The 15354-nt window shown below is 43.2% G+C and overlaps 1 protein-coding gene across 1 annotated transcript; it reads right to left on the bottom strand.

Annotated features, from left to right (window-relative positions):
• Nucleotides 1-513: 513 nt before the first annotated feature.
• On the bottom strand, nt 514-15339 carry nbr1a (NBR1 autophagy cargo receptor a). The gene is made up of 22 exons (XM_037080942.1): nt 15086-15339; nt 14680-14742; nt 13525-13543; nt 13384-13406; nt 12749-12931; nt 12424-12501; nt 11725-11948; nt 11504-11623; nt 10935-11234; nt 10401-10560; nt 9746-9994; nt 8483-8608; nt 8284-8359; nt 8058-8168; nt 7215-7394; nt 6969-7115; nt 6660-6805; nt 6127-6584; nt 5475-5560; nt 4996-5083; nt 4691-4790; nt 514-2213 (listed from the first exon to the last, which is right to left on the bottom strand). The coding sequence occupies exons 1-22, from the start codon at nt 15185-15187 to the stop codon at nt 2025-2027; spliced, it is 3228 nt and encodes a 1075-aa protein (XP_036936837.1). The 5' UTR covers nt 15188-15339; the 3' UTR covers nt 514-2024.
• Between the last annotated feature and the right edge of the window lie 15 nt (nt 15340-15354).

The following is a 15354-nucleotide window of genomic DNA, read 5'->3' on the forward strand; positions in this document are numbered from 1 at the left end:
AGCTCATTAAAACATAACATATTTACTTAATTCAGCTAGCTTTTGTTTTTAAACTTTGAACTACAGCAAGCTAACTGCCTGTTTTCACCCATCTCCAACCTTTGCTAAGCTTACTGGGTGCTAGCTGTAGCTTCACATTCATACATTTTTCTCAAGACCAGAAAACGAATAAGCTTTATTGCAAAAATGTTTTACTTCAAACACAACTTATTTTGTATTTTGCACCACATATAGCACATTTTACATCTTGTTTACGAGGCGCCGCCTTCACATTTTTATAACAGTGCAGTCTTGGTGGATTTTGGACTTTGCTGCACTATTAAAATATGTCAAACCAAACCTCATTCTGTCACAACAGCTGTATAATCTGCACACTCTCACCTAGGGAGCCTACTTTAGTCAGCATCAACTTAACCCAGTACGACATGTACTGTATAAAAGACATAAAGTACATGCAGCCTAACGACCTACATTCAGACATTCATCATTAACAGACCAGGCGAAGACACGAGGGAGATGTGCAAATAGTTTATTGGCGGATTGACAGTAGAAGGGTATTTAATGTATACACTCTGTGGCAGAGGGATAACTTGCCAAGCATACAGTAGTAGATATATTCAGAATGATTCTCTAGAGCATGACTCTTTAAAACATGAAACAACGTAAGAAAAACATGATTCAAACACTCCTCAACCGAACACACACACACACACACACGGGAGGAAAAAAAAACAAAAAAAACAAATTAACTTAAATCTGCACAGTCACACCACAAATGTCAGAATCACCACATGTATATTTCAGTAAACTAATAATCGTCGTCCATTCAAAAGGCAATGTCATGAAATAAAACAGACTTGGTTCCACTGTGAGTTCGAGGAATGTGTCGTTAGAGACGTCACGTCTCCGATTAATGCTAAGAAAGGTTTGTTGTCATATGAGGACAGGTGAAAATGCAGGCAGGTGTGTGCGTGTGTTTTTTTTGTTTTGTTTTTACCTTTTTTTAAACGATGACGCAAAAAAGCGGACATTTTGTTTCTTCCACTGTGACTGTGCTAAGACCACGAGAACACGACTCATCTCTAAAGCCTCTACCTGTCATGCAGGTGTCTCCTAAAAAGCGGTAGAAAAAACATCCGAGCCCGAGCAGGTTTAACCCGTGTCAGACGGGTTGGGTTTTTTTTTTTTCTTTTTTGTATACATTCCACATGTCAACGTCTAAAATAACAGTACTCTGATACAGAAAAAAGATTGCATTGTTTAGGCAGATTTCACTACGATAAAATCGAGAGAAAAAAAAAAAGGTCTTTTAATATCTGCTGTTGTCACTGCTGCACCGCCGACCCCCTTCACACCCAGAACGTCCGCTTAGCTTCAGTAGCATCGCGCTTTAAAATGCTAACTGGCTGCTCTTCAGAGCATTTCTACCATATATATATTTATATTTTTTGTAAATGACATTCAAGATTTTTTTTTATTTGACTGCTCTATTTTGTGAGAAGAATCTAGCCAAGCCGAGGAAGCAGCTACAACAGCCATACGAACACTAAAGATGAAGAGCTGAAACACACACTGTAGCTCCGGCTCCGTCCGACCCAAAACACGTAAGGCCCCGGTAAACAAGGCGTTTTCACCACGATTCAGTTATAATTTACAAAGTGTGTGTGTGTGTGTGTGTGGATTAACTTTTTATAAAAAAAAATGTCGAAGCTAAATTAAAGGCAAAGGCAGAAGAAGAAGAAGCTGTTCATTTCTTACTCGCTGATCAGCTCCTCTTTTTGTTTTTATCCTCTTTTCATCGTTTAGCTCTTGGTCCAAATCAACTAACCACCCTTGTTTTTTCTTCTTTTTTTTGGAAAAATCAATCAGTTGCGTGAATCATAAATAGGTTTTTCTTTAAAGTAAATCAAGATAGATCCGAACACTGCAAAGGGTGGGTGATCTAAATATTCTCTTTACATTTTAAAGTCATAGAATTTCCTTCTCGTGACTCTTTTTCAGCCTCAGCGTTGTTTCCGCGTCCCTCAGTGTCGAGTATTGACGGCTCGGTTCTGGCTGTCCTCGGCCATCTGCACCAGCTCGTTGACGGTGTGCAGCAGGCTGTAGCCGTGCTTCTTCAGCAGCCGCTGGTTGAGCCGCTGGTCTCTGAAGCCCATTTCAAGCAGCATCGCCATCATGGAAGGGTCCTGTCGGGTGGCGGGGTCGATGCCTCGCTGCAGAGGAGGAACAACGCAGAGAGGAGACGGTGGATGTTATTGTGTTTGACCGTCTCAGGTGTTATCTGGAGCCTCTATTCGTCTGAAAGGTTGATGCATATATTTTGTAGCTGAACATGAAATACTGCTGGGATCGCAAGATGTAATGTCATAATTCTCAAAGAGGCTAAGTTTGAAAAATGCTCCATTCCTCGTGAACCTGATCAGAATTACGGGGAGACGTAACTGAAGAGGGTAAAATTTTATGTAAGAAATCACCATGAAACTGACCTGCGCACCAGCTGAGTTGACTATTATGATGTCATAGTACATTTAACCCTCTGACCTTCTGGATATAAAATGTCTTCACGTTATCATTTTATCCATCAAAATCTTGTCGTAATTATCATATAATGAAAAAAGCCAGAAAAAAGGTATGTAGGAGGTATAAAAAAGTTCAATTCATTAGTCTATGAATATATATTAAGATATATTAACAAACTCCTGTGTGAAAATATTCAAAATATAGATAAAACTGGAAAGACTGGTGTGTAAGTGCTGCTGAAATGGAGATTTCTGTCTATTAAATGTACATTTTTAGACAAAAAAAGAGAAAGAAAATAAGAAATCACCATGAAACTTCCCCAGTTGATAAAATTGGACAAGATTTTGTTTTTCTATTTCAAACTTCACAAACGTCTCTGCAACAGTGGAAAGTATTTAAATTCCCCAGCATTCGTCTTCTCAGGCAACACTTCCTCCAAAGTTATGTAAAGTTCAAAGTGAACCTTTTTATTACACAACTGGCACAGATCAGGTGTCGAGTGAAGGTTGCCGACAGCTCTATTCAGTAAAAAAGCTTTAAAAGTTTAAATACTTGACACAATTCAGGGGAAAATCAGGTTAAACAGTGCGTTGAACTTAATGTCTGACACTTTTTACCCTTCGTGGGATCAAATACTTTGATTATCAGCAGATTCTTTGAACAGTCACATGTTTACAGTGGAAACACCCGACACATGATCACTTTATAAAGCTGCTAACGATGGAGCAGTTTCCACATCCTCAATGTCCACTAAACGGTCTCTGCTGTGATCTCTACCAACTCCTGAGGGGATCTGCTGAGTGTTTCCTCTACGCTCATCACATAAAAGCCACCGTCTGACTGAGGGCTTGATGTCGGGAGGGTTACAGTGCAGCAGGTTTTATAAGAGCTTATTCGCTGGAAATGAAACTATGAGGGCAGCGAGAGCGAACCACCACATTAGTCTCATTAAAAACCATAAAAACAAATGAGCTGAAAGACGTTACAAAACTCTGTAGAGCCGAGGACCTTCGACAGAAATCTGATCAGCTGTTCAGATAAAAGTATTGCTCAAGCTAATTATTATTTCTATTTTCTGTGCTACATTTTCAGGAATCCATAGGTGTGCAAAAGCTTCACTCTCTGTAATCTACTGACAGAATATAGGCGATGTATAAATCCTTTATTTACCTTAATCTGAAGAGGTGGACGTCTGTGTTTTGGTGTAGGAAAAATCTAATTTAAGAATTTAAGAATTACCCAAATCTGCAGGTATGCACTCCTAATTTGACCCCAACCAAAAACAGCACAGTAGGCGGGTAATCAAGATACTTTTGTTTCAGTCCACAACACTTCATGTAAGGCAACTTGGCAAATAACTCAAGACTGACAACGTGTTTTGCTAGCGGGTCTGAGCTCAGTGGCGAGGGAGGACAGTCCGAGCTCTCTGTACTCTCACAATTCAACATTGTATTCATAACTGCATATTTAAAGTTAAATAACCAGCCGGCTGATAGTTAATCATAGAATGCACTTTTGTCCGAGCTAGGCAGTCGCAAGCTGTGCATTTTCCCACCTGTACGCTTCTGTTTTGACTCTTACACTGAACTTGCGGCAGTTTGAGCGTCGTCTGCATCGCGTTCGCACTTCAGTGAAGTCGCACCAAACTTTAGAGTGTTATTTTCTCTCCGACATCGTCACTAAGAGCAGGATTTACATGTGTCTTATGAGTTGTGAAAGGAAGAAATGCAGCACAGACGAATGTTTTCATTTCTCCAAAACCATTAAGAGAACCGGCAACATCAGAGCTCGTTGACACTACGGTCTTCAATAATTAAGCTGCAGGGTTCCTGTTTAATTCTGGGTTTCAGCATCCGTCACTGACTATATTTGCTTCAGATGCTACGGATATCAAAATAAGACAAAATGGTTGCAAAAACTTCAGCAATCTGGAGCCACACACACACACACACACACACACACACACACACACACACACACACGCTCTGGCACTCTGGCACGTTTGGCTGTTACATAAGGAAGCGTTGACTCACAACCTGAGCACCTCTCTGAAGGTTACTTGTTTTGTTGCTCTTGTGAGAATCGTCGACTCACTTGCTGCCGCTGTAACTGTAATAACTGTTTTAACAGATTTAAAAACAGTCGAAAGAAGAGCCGCCGTGTGTTGTACCTGTATTGAACAGTTTGGTCCAGTGAAGAGAGCTTTGTAAGCGGACGCTGCGACAGAAAGGGCCCCCTTGACGAGTCCCTCTGTGATGCCTCCTTGGCCCCTTGTATGAAGAGAGAAGGATGTGGTGAGGTTATGTAACAGCACTGCACAGAACAACGTGTTCCAGTTTGTTTTAGGTTAAAAAAAAAAAGTGCATAAATATGAGTAAACACACACTGCTGCATGTGTTGTCACTGATCATACAGACAGGACAGAACCTGAGCAGGGCGGTTAAAGAGAAACTACAGCATCAATTTGTTTTGCACCTCGGCTGCAGGGCGTTGCTGGGTCTGGGGTTATATGTCTCAAAGGCACTGGATGCTGAGCCTGCTGATCTTGACAAACCAGATGAAACTGCAGAGCGGGTTAAAAAAGAAAAGGAAAAAAAGGAAATAACACGCAGAGAATTAGAGGAGGAAGAACAACGATCATTCTGCTGAAGCAACACATCCCCCAAAGCTCGTGTGCCACTTCACTTCCTGTCTTCCCACAAAAGCCAAAATGTGTTTCCTCTCTCGCCTAACGGAGCCAAAAGCTCCTCGAAGTGCCGCGCTGCTAATTCAGGTCAACGCGGTGAGTCACACATGCGGCTGTGAGGCAACACAAGTTTAACAATCTGAGCTGAAGTCAAAGTCCCATTTATATCAGGCGTAAAAACAGCAGAGGAGATGTTGCACTGATCCTGCTGTGTGCCAGAGTGATTCTGTGATTTGCTCGTATCAAGAGATTCAAATGCAGAACTCACCATTTAGGTGGACTCGTGGTTGGTGTGGCTCGTATGGGTCACAGGCTGGAGGACTCGGGTCCTCAGCCAGGTACAGGGCCTCCGACCTGAAGAATCACAGTGAACAAACAAGAAGATTTTAATATATCAGAATAACTTCTAGGGTTGATTTAAATCCAAAACCAAAGAATTTACTAAACATTATTATCAAAAGGTTGTGTTTCTGGCTGAACTGCAGCTCTAATACATTATTCTTTTACTTTGTTCAACTTTCTGCTGCAAAAGTCTTACAACAAGCTGTTTTTGCTGCTGATGTTTGTCCTGCAAAACATCAATTTAATCAATGTTTGGCTTCAAAAGGAACAAACACAGACAGTTTCATCTGTAAACAGGACACATGTTGAAGCACAAGAACATAAATTCCAGTTTGAATCGCTCTGCTTATTTTAAAGTCTCACAGTACTTCTGATAGAAAATGACATAAAACCCTAAATCAACCTTGAATATTCATGTATAACGTCATTAAACACTGTTAAACATTTATTTTGCAACAACTGGATTCTGTTTTTAATTGTTTCACACAGACCAATTACGGTCGTACCTATTGTGTCTCTGTTCATACATCCTGAAATATTTCTTTTATGCACGCTAACAGATCTTCCACCCGTCTAACCTGGGTGAGTAGAGGGCCGGCGGGGCCAGCAGGGGGTCGTGCAGCACCGGTGGTCGCACCACCTCGGGGGTGAGCGTCACAGCGTCCAGGGTTTGGGAGGCGCACAGCATCTGGTTCACGCTACCGTGGATGGGAGGGACAGGCGGAGGCCACGTGTTCACAGATGAAACCTCCACATCGACCTCCTCTGTCCTCTCCTGGCTCTCCTTCACTGGTGCCGCCCTGACTGACTCACAGTCCTCTTCGTCCTCCTCCTCTTCTTCTTCTTCTTCATCCTCTTCCTCCTCCTCCTCCTCCTGCCGTATGTCTGGATTGGTTGAGGACACGGCAGCGGTGTCCGGCTGCGACATGGCGGAGCTGTACATGGACTCGCCCAGAGGCCGGCTGGTGTCGAAGCAGTCGGGGAGGACGATGATGTAATCATCACAGGAGGAGACGGAGGACGTCTGGCTGCTGACCTGAGACACAACAGAGGACAGTTATTGACTCTTTACTCGTCATCACATAATATAACTGTTGGCAGGAAACCTCACCTCCTCCCAGTCTTCTCCTCTGGTTCCACCCTCCTCTTTCTCCTCATGAGCGTCTCTCATGTCATCCAAGCCCATCACCTCTTCGTCCTCGTTATCATGAAGTGAACTGATATGCAGGTTTTCATTCACTGGTTCCAGCAGAATAACTGGAAAAGACACGCAGGGGGACGCTCGTTTGATTGATCACTACATAAGTTATGACAAGGGAATGTTTTGAGATGAGTTCAATCAATCAGTCCTTGAGTTTTTCATGCTTTTTTAAAAAAATATCTGTTGATGTACAGAAAGGGCTGGATAGCTTCCTCTGACCTGGCTTCGTCTCCTCTCCCGGGGTGATCTGGTTGAGTCCTGCGTTGGGAGGAAGAACTGAGCTCTCCAGAGTTCCGACACAGATCTCCTCATTTCGTTCCTGCACCGTCTCCGTCCTCTCAGCATCCACGGGCCCCCGGGAAACAACTGGAAAGGTTTAATAGACTAAAATTAGTACGACAACAAACACAAAAAAAGAACTGTATTTTCTTAGACGTTATAACAGTGTGACTCGGAGGTCCTTACTCTGTGGTTTGTGGATGCTGTGCTGGGCTCTGCGCAGGGGTCTGTGATCGGGGGCTTCCTCCAAAGTGAGGGAGCGGATGACGGTCTCACAGAGGAACTGAGCTCCGCTGATCTCCTCCTCCCGGTCCTCCTCCTGGGCCGCAGGCTCCAGCAGCTCCCTCTGCTGCCTCAGCTTCACTCCTGGACAAAACACAACCAACGTTAAAAGAGCACTTCCACAACTCCTGCTGCCCACATTTCCCACAATGCAACTCAACCGCTAACAGCTCTGTGTTCTGCTAGCAGTGGCTAATGTAGCCTTGAACCACCAGCTCGACACCTACAGATGTTTGTCTTCTGCCTTAATAACTCAGGTAACATCAGTTAAGGCAATTTTGCGGAGATTCTTCGGGAAATGCTTCTCACAAACTTTTTTCACATATGCAAAGACCGGTAAACACACTTTGGTGTTTCCTTTAACATACACCCTCTCACAAGCCAAATTCAAGCACTTTCAAGCTTTTCCAGCCCCTACAAACCTTCAGACTTTCGTTTTTTTGTATGAAAACCCACATTTTTTCATTTAACTACGTATCCTGTGTCACAAACATGTTCAAACACAAGACAAGCGGCATGTCAGGCGTGAGCAGAATTGTCTTCTGTCCGATTTAAAAAGCCATTCAATCAGATAGAGATTGCATCAGCTGAATCCTGGAGTCTTGCCTGAATGATCCACCACCATAAAAATTTAGGTTCTTTTTATGTCTGTTCAACGTTTCCTTGTCTGGTAATCATTACGGCAACACTCACATCATCGAGCACAAACTATTCTGGAGGTTTTTAAAGTACACACTCGGTCCTTACCAAAGAGTTTTCTGACGCCTGTGGCCTCTGTGTCTTCTTTCAGCTGTGAAGTGACGGCCTTCTCCAACACTGGTGCGTCGTGGGGCAGCGGGGATATGCAGGGTGTCAAATCTACAAATCAGGGAGAGCGAACACAACACAGTTAACAGACTTAAAAACGTTGATGTGAATGTTGTAAAGTAGTAACGATTGCCTCGTCTTCTCCGATGTTTGATTCGTTGCTTACCCACAGGGGTGTTGTTAGGAACCTTCTCCAACTCCTGTACGATATTTATATCCAGCAACTCAAATGACAGAAGATCCTAAGAAATAGAGCACACGCAGGAAGAATTAACACATAATCACCATGTGAGAGTCGTCTGGCTTCTTTAGGTCTTTGTCAGCACATGAACATGTTTTCAGGGAGCTGCTTTGTGAGTGTGCACCTGTGCAGTGAGCAGGTCGACCGAGGGGAAGTAGTAGTCTTCATGGTTCACGTCTACAGACAAGTCAGGGCAGCAGTCCTTGGACCTTACCTCCTTCTCCTTCTCCACCTGCCTCACCTCCTCCTTCTGCAGCACACACAAGAATAACATCAGTAGCGTCGCTACAGTACGCCCTCAAAGACGACCCTGTTATATCATATTTATATTTCATATATTACCTCCAGATTTGAAGGATTAAGGAGCATCAGTCTTGATTATCTGTTTCTTCAAGTCCTAATCCACACATCACTGTTTCATTATGTTCCCATTATCAACCTGGAACCCGTCTTATTCGGTCATATTCATGTATATATATATATCTTATATTGTGTCAAAATACTTCGTTACAAGTAAAAATGCAAGTTCTGCTACAAAAGATCTTTTTACATTTTTGGGAGTTTTCCTTGATGTCTGTCTTTTTGTGAAACACTGAACAATTCTGACTCTTTCAGCCTCAAGAAGTTCTTTAAATGAAACACTGACGGAGGTTTTGAAGAAAAATAAGGCCTCAGTTAGACACGTTTTTTTTTGTGTACATAACAAGACAAATGGCTAAGACACACTGGTTTAACCTTCACAAAGTGTTGCATTTCATAATCTTATCGAAAATTTTCATTTGTGAAATCTGTAACACAACTCGTAACTACATTTATTAAAGGGCAGCTCCACCAATTTGTGTTTATACAGGTCTTGGTGATAGTTTAAAGTCTTTTGTGGCTCCAGAGGAAACTGCATGTAATCTGACGAATTGCCTCCTGTGATGTCACTCAGTGGCTAAGCTGCATTGTGGGTAATGTAGGCACCAGTTAATGAAAAGTTGTCCACTTGTTTAAAAATCAGTTTAGATCGAATTGATACAGCAGAACCAGAGATGTCACCTTTTTTATTCTCATTTATTCTCAAAACCTGGTGCCTAAATTACCCACAATGCAACGTAGCTAGCTAACATCACTGGAGGCGCTTTCTCAGATTACATGCAGCTTCCTCTGAAGCCACAAAATACTTTAAACGACTTTTACATAGGAAAAAACACACTTTAATGTGCAGCGTTACTCTTCTAACAAAAAGTACAATATTTCCTTTAAAACGTAGTTGAACAGATGTGTAAAAATAACACATTTTACATTTACTTCTTGGTAACTCAGGTTGTCACATGTATTTCTAGCAGCATGTGTCAGCAGCTGATGTTCTGCAGCACAGCGTGTCATTAGTTAGCAGACTTGCCAGTCGTTTGCTCTGTTGCCCGAGCGCGTTGCGGCTGTTGCCGTGTTCGACCACGATGCTGCACCAGACACGCGGGCCAAACTGGCACCCGCAGTGCGCCAGCCGCCAGTGGGAGGTGTACGTTCCCTCCATCACAGGAGCCACAAAGGCCACACTGACCACTCCCACTTGTCCGGGCAGCAGCAGGGGGACCGGCACCTCCCTCTTCTCCTCTGACGCCAGGCCGAGGTTCCCCCACATGAACACTAGCTGGGTGCACGTACACACATACACAAAACACAAAATAGGAATACACATGCGAAAAAGGCACAAAGACGAGGGCATGCGACCAAAAATCACACTGCAGAGAAATCAAGTGAGGGAAACACACACTCACACTTTCACACACACACACACACACTCACTCACACACACTCAAACGATGACAAAGACTTAAAAACTTAAACAACGACACGGATTTAACTGAATGTAAATAATAAACATCTCAGACGGAGAGGGGATAAGTAGTATTAGGCTGGGTGTGAAATCTTAGCTTGTGTTAGTGGATATAGAAGTCGGCAATGAGCTGAGTGGGGGGCTCAGAGTGGGAGTGAAGCAGAGGAGGGGGGGGCAAAGAGAGAGTGGAGCCTGTCCTCTCAGAGGGTGGGAGGGGTACCTTAGTCTCTGAGGTCCAGCTGATAGTGCCCGAGTTCCTCATCTTCCAGTATTTGATGAACTTGGTACCAGGCTCCAGACGGGTGCCGTCCGGCAGATTTTCATCCAGAAACAAGGCAGCCATAGTGGGCACCAAGGACGTGTGCGAGACCCCAGGACCCCTAGTTTCAAGTGTACAGAGCATTGTTGAAAAAAGCCCTGGTCTCTTATAATACCCATCTCTTTTGTTCTCTACGAATCAAAAAAAGCAGGACCCCCAGATTTGTTTTTTTTTTTTGTTTTGTTTTTTTGCAGCTCAAAAGCAATTTTTTTTCTTAGAAAATCTATGAAGCAGCAGCAGCAGCAGTTTTCACATTGAGGTAGTTCCAACATTTTTCATCCACCACCCCAGAGCAGCCAGCGATACACTCATACAGACTAGATTACAAAGATGGCATATTTTTGATTTCTTTTCTTGGAAAAAAAGACTTTATTGCATCCATGCTGGGTTGGAGGTACCCAGCACTGTCGGACGCCCTTCCGAGGTGGCGCTTACTCTGGACTGGAGGCCTGGGGGTCAGGGACCGGGGCGGGGATGGGACCTTGGGCTGGGGCTGGACCTGAGGCTGTTTCTGAGGCAGCAGGGGGGGGCAGGGCTGGGACCTGGGTGGACGCGGAGGCCATGTTTGTCAGGTTGGCTCTGCCTGAGGTAGAGGGCCCGCTCCACTGCAGCCCCCTCTTCTCCAGTCTCAGTTTCTTCTTGATTTCCTTCACTTCAGCTCTGAGCTGCCTCCTTTCAGCTTTGAGCCGCTGTCGCTCGGCCTTGCGCACTGTCCTGTCTCCTCGCCTTGGGAACCTGGTTTGAAATGTCATCAGGAACACCTATTTGTTGACTATCAAAAGTTTATTTTCCAAGAACAAAAAAAAACACACATACACACTCATAATTCAAAAGCTTACAGTAATCTAGCTGCTAAAACATGTTCTTGCGTCTATTTATATTGACGTTTTCTTCCATTAATGTAGGAGAAGGGATAGCAGAAAGGGCTAGCACAGTTGTAGAAGTTAAAATGTCTTATTGTTTCCAGAAGAGGGAAGATTTTCTCCTCAGTCTTGGGGGTTTACCTCAACTCTCCCGACATGCCATGCTCAGGGATGGAGAGAGGTGTCTTGGTTCTCACGAGGTTGTGGCTGGGGTCGTGGCTGTGTCGGCACAACTCACACAGGATGCAGGACGGGCACACACTGACCGGGACAAACAAAAACAAAAGTATGGATGCAGTGCAAAGCTAAAAAACATTCAAGATATGGCTTCTGTTTTAAATCACAATGTGTTTTATGTCTACCTGCACTTGTAGGCCCCTTCAGAGGTGAGTTTGTTGCAGCTGCTGCAGTTCGGGGTGTAGCCAAGGGACCCATTCGAGGTGGAGGGACCCGGCCTGGGCCCTATAATACCACCACTGGCCCCGATGACCTCGAGTGGTCCGTCAGATGATTTGTGGGTACAACACTGGCCAGAAAAGTCACTGCACATCCTTTCCACGACCTCTTTCACCACTTCGTCTTTAAACTATGAGAGAAGAGAGAGTTGACTGATGTTAGCGGGAGCTGGTCGCAACAATTGACTATTTAAGAGGCAAATATTCAAGGAAAGGTAAAGGAGACTAATGGAAAGACGGGTGAGGTTTCATAGTCTACAAAACAAGTGCACCCACTTCAGACAGGGTGTGTGCTAATGCTTACTTAACTTAGCTCAACAGCTACAGTGAAGGTTTCGTCTCAAAATGTGTATAATTAAAATCTTTTAAAATAATTTAATGATCTCAGGGCTTCTGGACAAACTGCATCGAGACATTATATGATGTGTTTTTATTCAGTTATTTAGGAGAACGCTGTGGTGCTGTTCTGCCGTGCGGCTCCAGAAATGTTTTGTGGACTACAAAACTTCACCTGAATTTCCATCAACATGAGTTGAGTCTATATTTTTGAGTGAACTTGGGTGAATCCTGCATCAAAGCTAAAAGGTCAAAGGTCAATAATCTCACCTTCTCCATGTACGACCGAAACCACATAGGAGGTGGCTCATCTTCTGGTTTGCTCCCCTTGGTGTCCTTAACCGTGACCTGTTTCAAAGTACATCAGTAATTCAGCCTGATTTCGATAACTGGATGCGAGTGACTGAAATGGACTCAGCAGTAGTGACTCTACCGGTCCACCGCTGCCACATGAATGAACAGGCAATGAAAGACAGTAATTTCATTTGAGGCACCAGCCACATCGAACTGTATCACAAGATCTGACAAACAGAGGCCGACACTGTGTTCAAGACGTGGTGCCGGAAAGTGGAAGAGGATCTGATTGGTTCCTTACAGCTTCTCTCTCCGGGGTGACTTGTGTGCCTTTGTCCACAGTTTTGACCCTCGATGGATAAGGAGGAGCCGGCCGGAGGTCTCCTTTCAGCTCCTTCACCTCCGTCTTCAGTGGGCCTCCGCAGGCCTGGCCCTTCATCTTGTACACGTTCATGTGCAGCTGGTTGCCCTGCTTCTCGGCACTCTGTGCACACAAATAAGCATTTGACACATACCACAGGAGACTGACGCAGGAATATGCAAATATTCAAGACAGGAAAGAAACATACAAATATCAAATGACTCATGAGTGTTTGGAATTCAATCCGTCAACATGTCTCTGCTATTTGCTTTTCTTGTGAGCTTAGTGACTGACTACGTGAATGCTGTCACACTGGAACAGGCACATATTTCTAACTACTTTATCTCTTTAGTGACGTCACACACAGCACCCTTAGTATATATTGAATGAGTCATGTTTTGTCACATAATCAGAGGTATTTTTTCTTTTTATCTTCTATTTATGAAGTAAAGTTCACTGCATTCTACTGCCACGGCAACGTTTACAAAACATTTCCTAACAGTGACTTTATTCACATGAAGTTGAATTTAATCTAGTTTCCAACTTTTACACAATATCCAGTAGTGTCCCAGTACCTTGATGGCTTCTTCATATTCATCTGAAATAAAAATAAATAAATAAAGAGTAAGTTAGTTGGACGATTGACAAAAAACCACTTAACAATGTTTGGTTATATTCTACTAATTCTAAAAATTGAGATAAAGTATTTTTCTCACCTTGGCTGTTAATGCAAATCTGAAATAAAGAGAGAATAATATCAACATGAGTCAATGAACTCAGGCGAAACCAAAACATTATCACAGCTTTGTAAGTAATGTAAAAACTAGAGCCTGACTGATATATCAGCTGGCCGATACTGGCCCATGACAGATATACTGACCGATATGAAATAGTGATGTCTCATGATTTTCCAATATTCTAATAGTCCTTAAATGAGAAACTTACAATATTAATATAACTATGGTTTTCTGTGAGAAAAGACAGTTTCTATTGTTTTTCTCCTTGTTCTTACCAGCATCTGGAAATAACACAACAACACCAGCGAGCGTTTTATCACAGGACTCATGTTATTATTATCACCATGCTGTAGTTAAACATGTTTATCACTGCCTTTTCCATATGAGATCACTGCATATTGTGTAGCTTTTTTGAATGAATGACATCACTTAACTTCAATGCAGCCATTAAAAGCAGGAGAAGACAACACTAATGTCATTCAACAATTTAACGGTATATAAATATAAGATGATACACAGTCTCATATCATGAGAACTAGGGGTCGAATGATATAACTGTTTCAGAACCGATACTGGTGATTAAAAAAATCAAGAGACTGAAAAATCATATTTGTGGCTGTTACAGCATCACTGCCATTATTATATCAACTGAGAAAACTGACACGTTAGAGTACGTTGGAGTTAGCAGAAATACAGTAAAACAACCTTACCACTCATTGTGCATGTCAGTTATATTGTCCAGATGGCTTGTAACCAACTGTACAGCCTCATGATCGGAATGACGGAGGCAATATAACATTTACAGCTCTTTAATTTTGCTAACAATCCAACTGTGAGAAGGGCAGACGCAAACAGTATAGCATACAGGAAAAGACAGCATGTTTTTTTTTAACCTCCAACACTGATTAATTATAGCATGTCACCTATTAGATATTGTTGTAGGAACGTTTTTAAAAATTAGTTTATTTTCTCAGCTATCTGACAGAAAAAAATCCCAGATACCGACGATCAGACGATTCTGAATATCGGCCCCAATAATCAGCCAGGGCCAATAATTGCTCTCGCATATTAATATCGACATCGGCTCCAAAAATTAAATATCGGTCGAGCACACACACTCACACACACTCTTACCTCTTCATTATCCTCATCAAAGTATTTGACCTGAAAGTGATTGATCCCAAAAGACGCCTTGATCTGAAACATAGAAGGAAGCTGACATCAGGTCCACAGCACACGTTTCTTGTCTGTCCCACACGTGTTATGAAAACATCAATAATGGAAGAGGGAGAAAAAAAAAACCTCCACAGCTAGCTTGCTGTACAAAACGATTCACAGCCAACTGAAAAGATTTAGCTTCACCTACGTGTGACGTTACGTGCTCGTTAACGTTAAAATAACTGCCTGTAAACACGTTTTGTCGCAGCAGGTACCGACTGTCCTTCAGGTGGCCCATTGTTTACGTGGTTAGGCCACGTCTGGGCCTACTTTTCACCAAACTGCGCCAGCGTTTAGCCAACACGCTCAGCTAGCTGCTTACCCAGGCTTCAACGGATTCCCACTCCAGTTTGTCCAGATCCTGATCCAGAAATCTCTTCACGTTGCCCCGGAAGTTGACTTTAATAGTTACAGGCAGCCCCATGTCAGCCGTCTATGCGTGTATAATGGCTATCATTTGCGGTGACACCGGCCTATTTGATCCCTGTTGCCCTCGACTGTCTTTTCTTGTTTACATCGTCAGCTGCGTCTAGAAAAATACGGTGACGTTTTCGCGCGTGCGCAGCGAAGCCCCTTGCGCGCCTTGCGTCC

The sequence above is a fragment of the Acanthopagrus latus genome, chromosome 20 (genome assembly GCF_904848185.1).
Source record: "Acanthopagrus latus isolate v.2019 chromosome 20, fAcaLat1.1, whole genome shotgun sequence".
NCBI classification, from domain to species: domain Eukaryota; kingdom Metazoa; phylum Chordata; class Actinopteri; order Spariformes; family Sparidae; genus Acanthopagrus; species Acanthopagrus latus.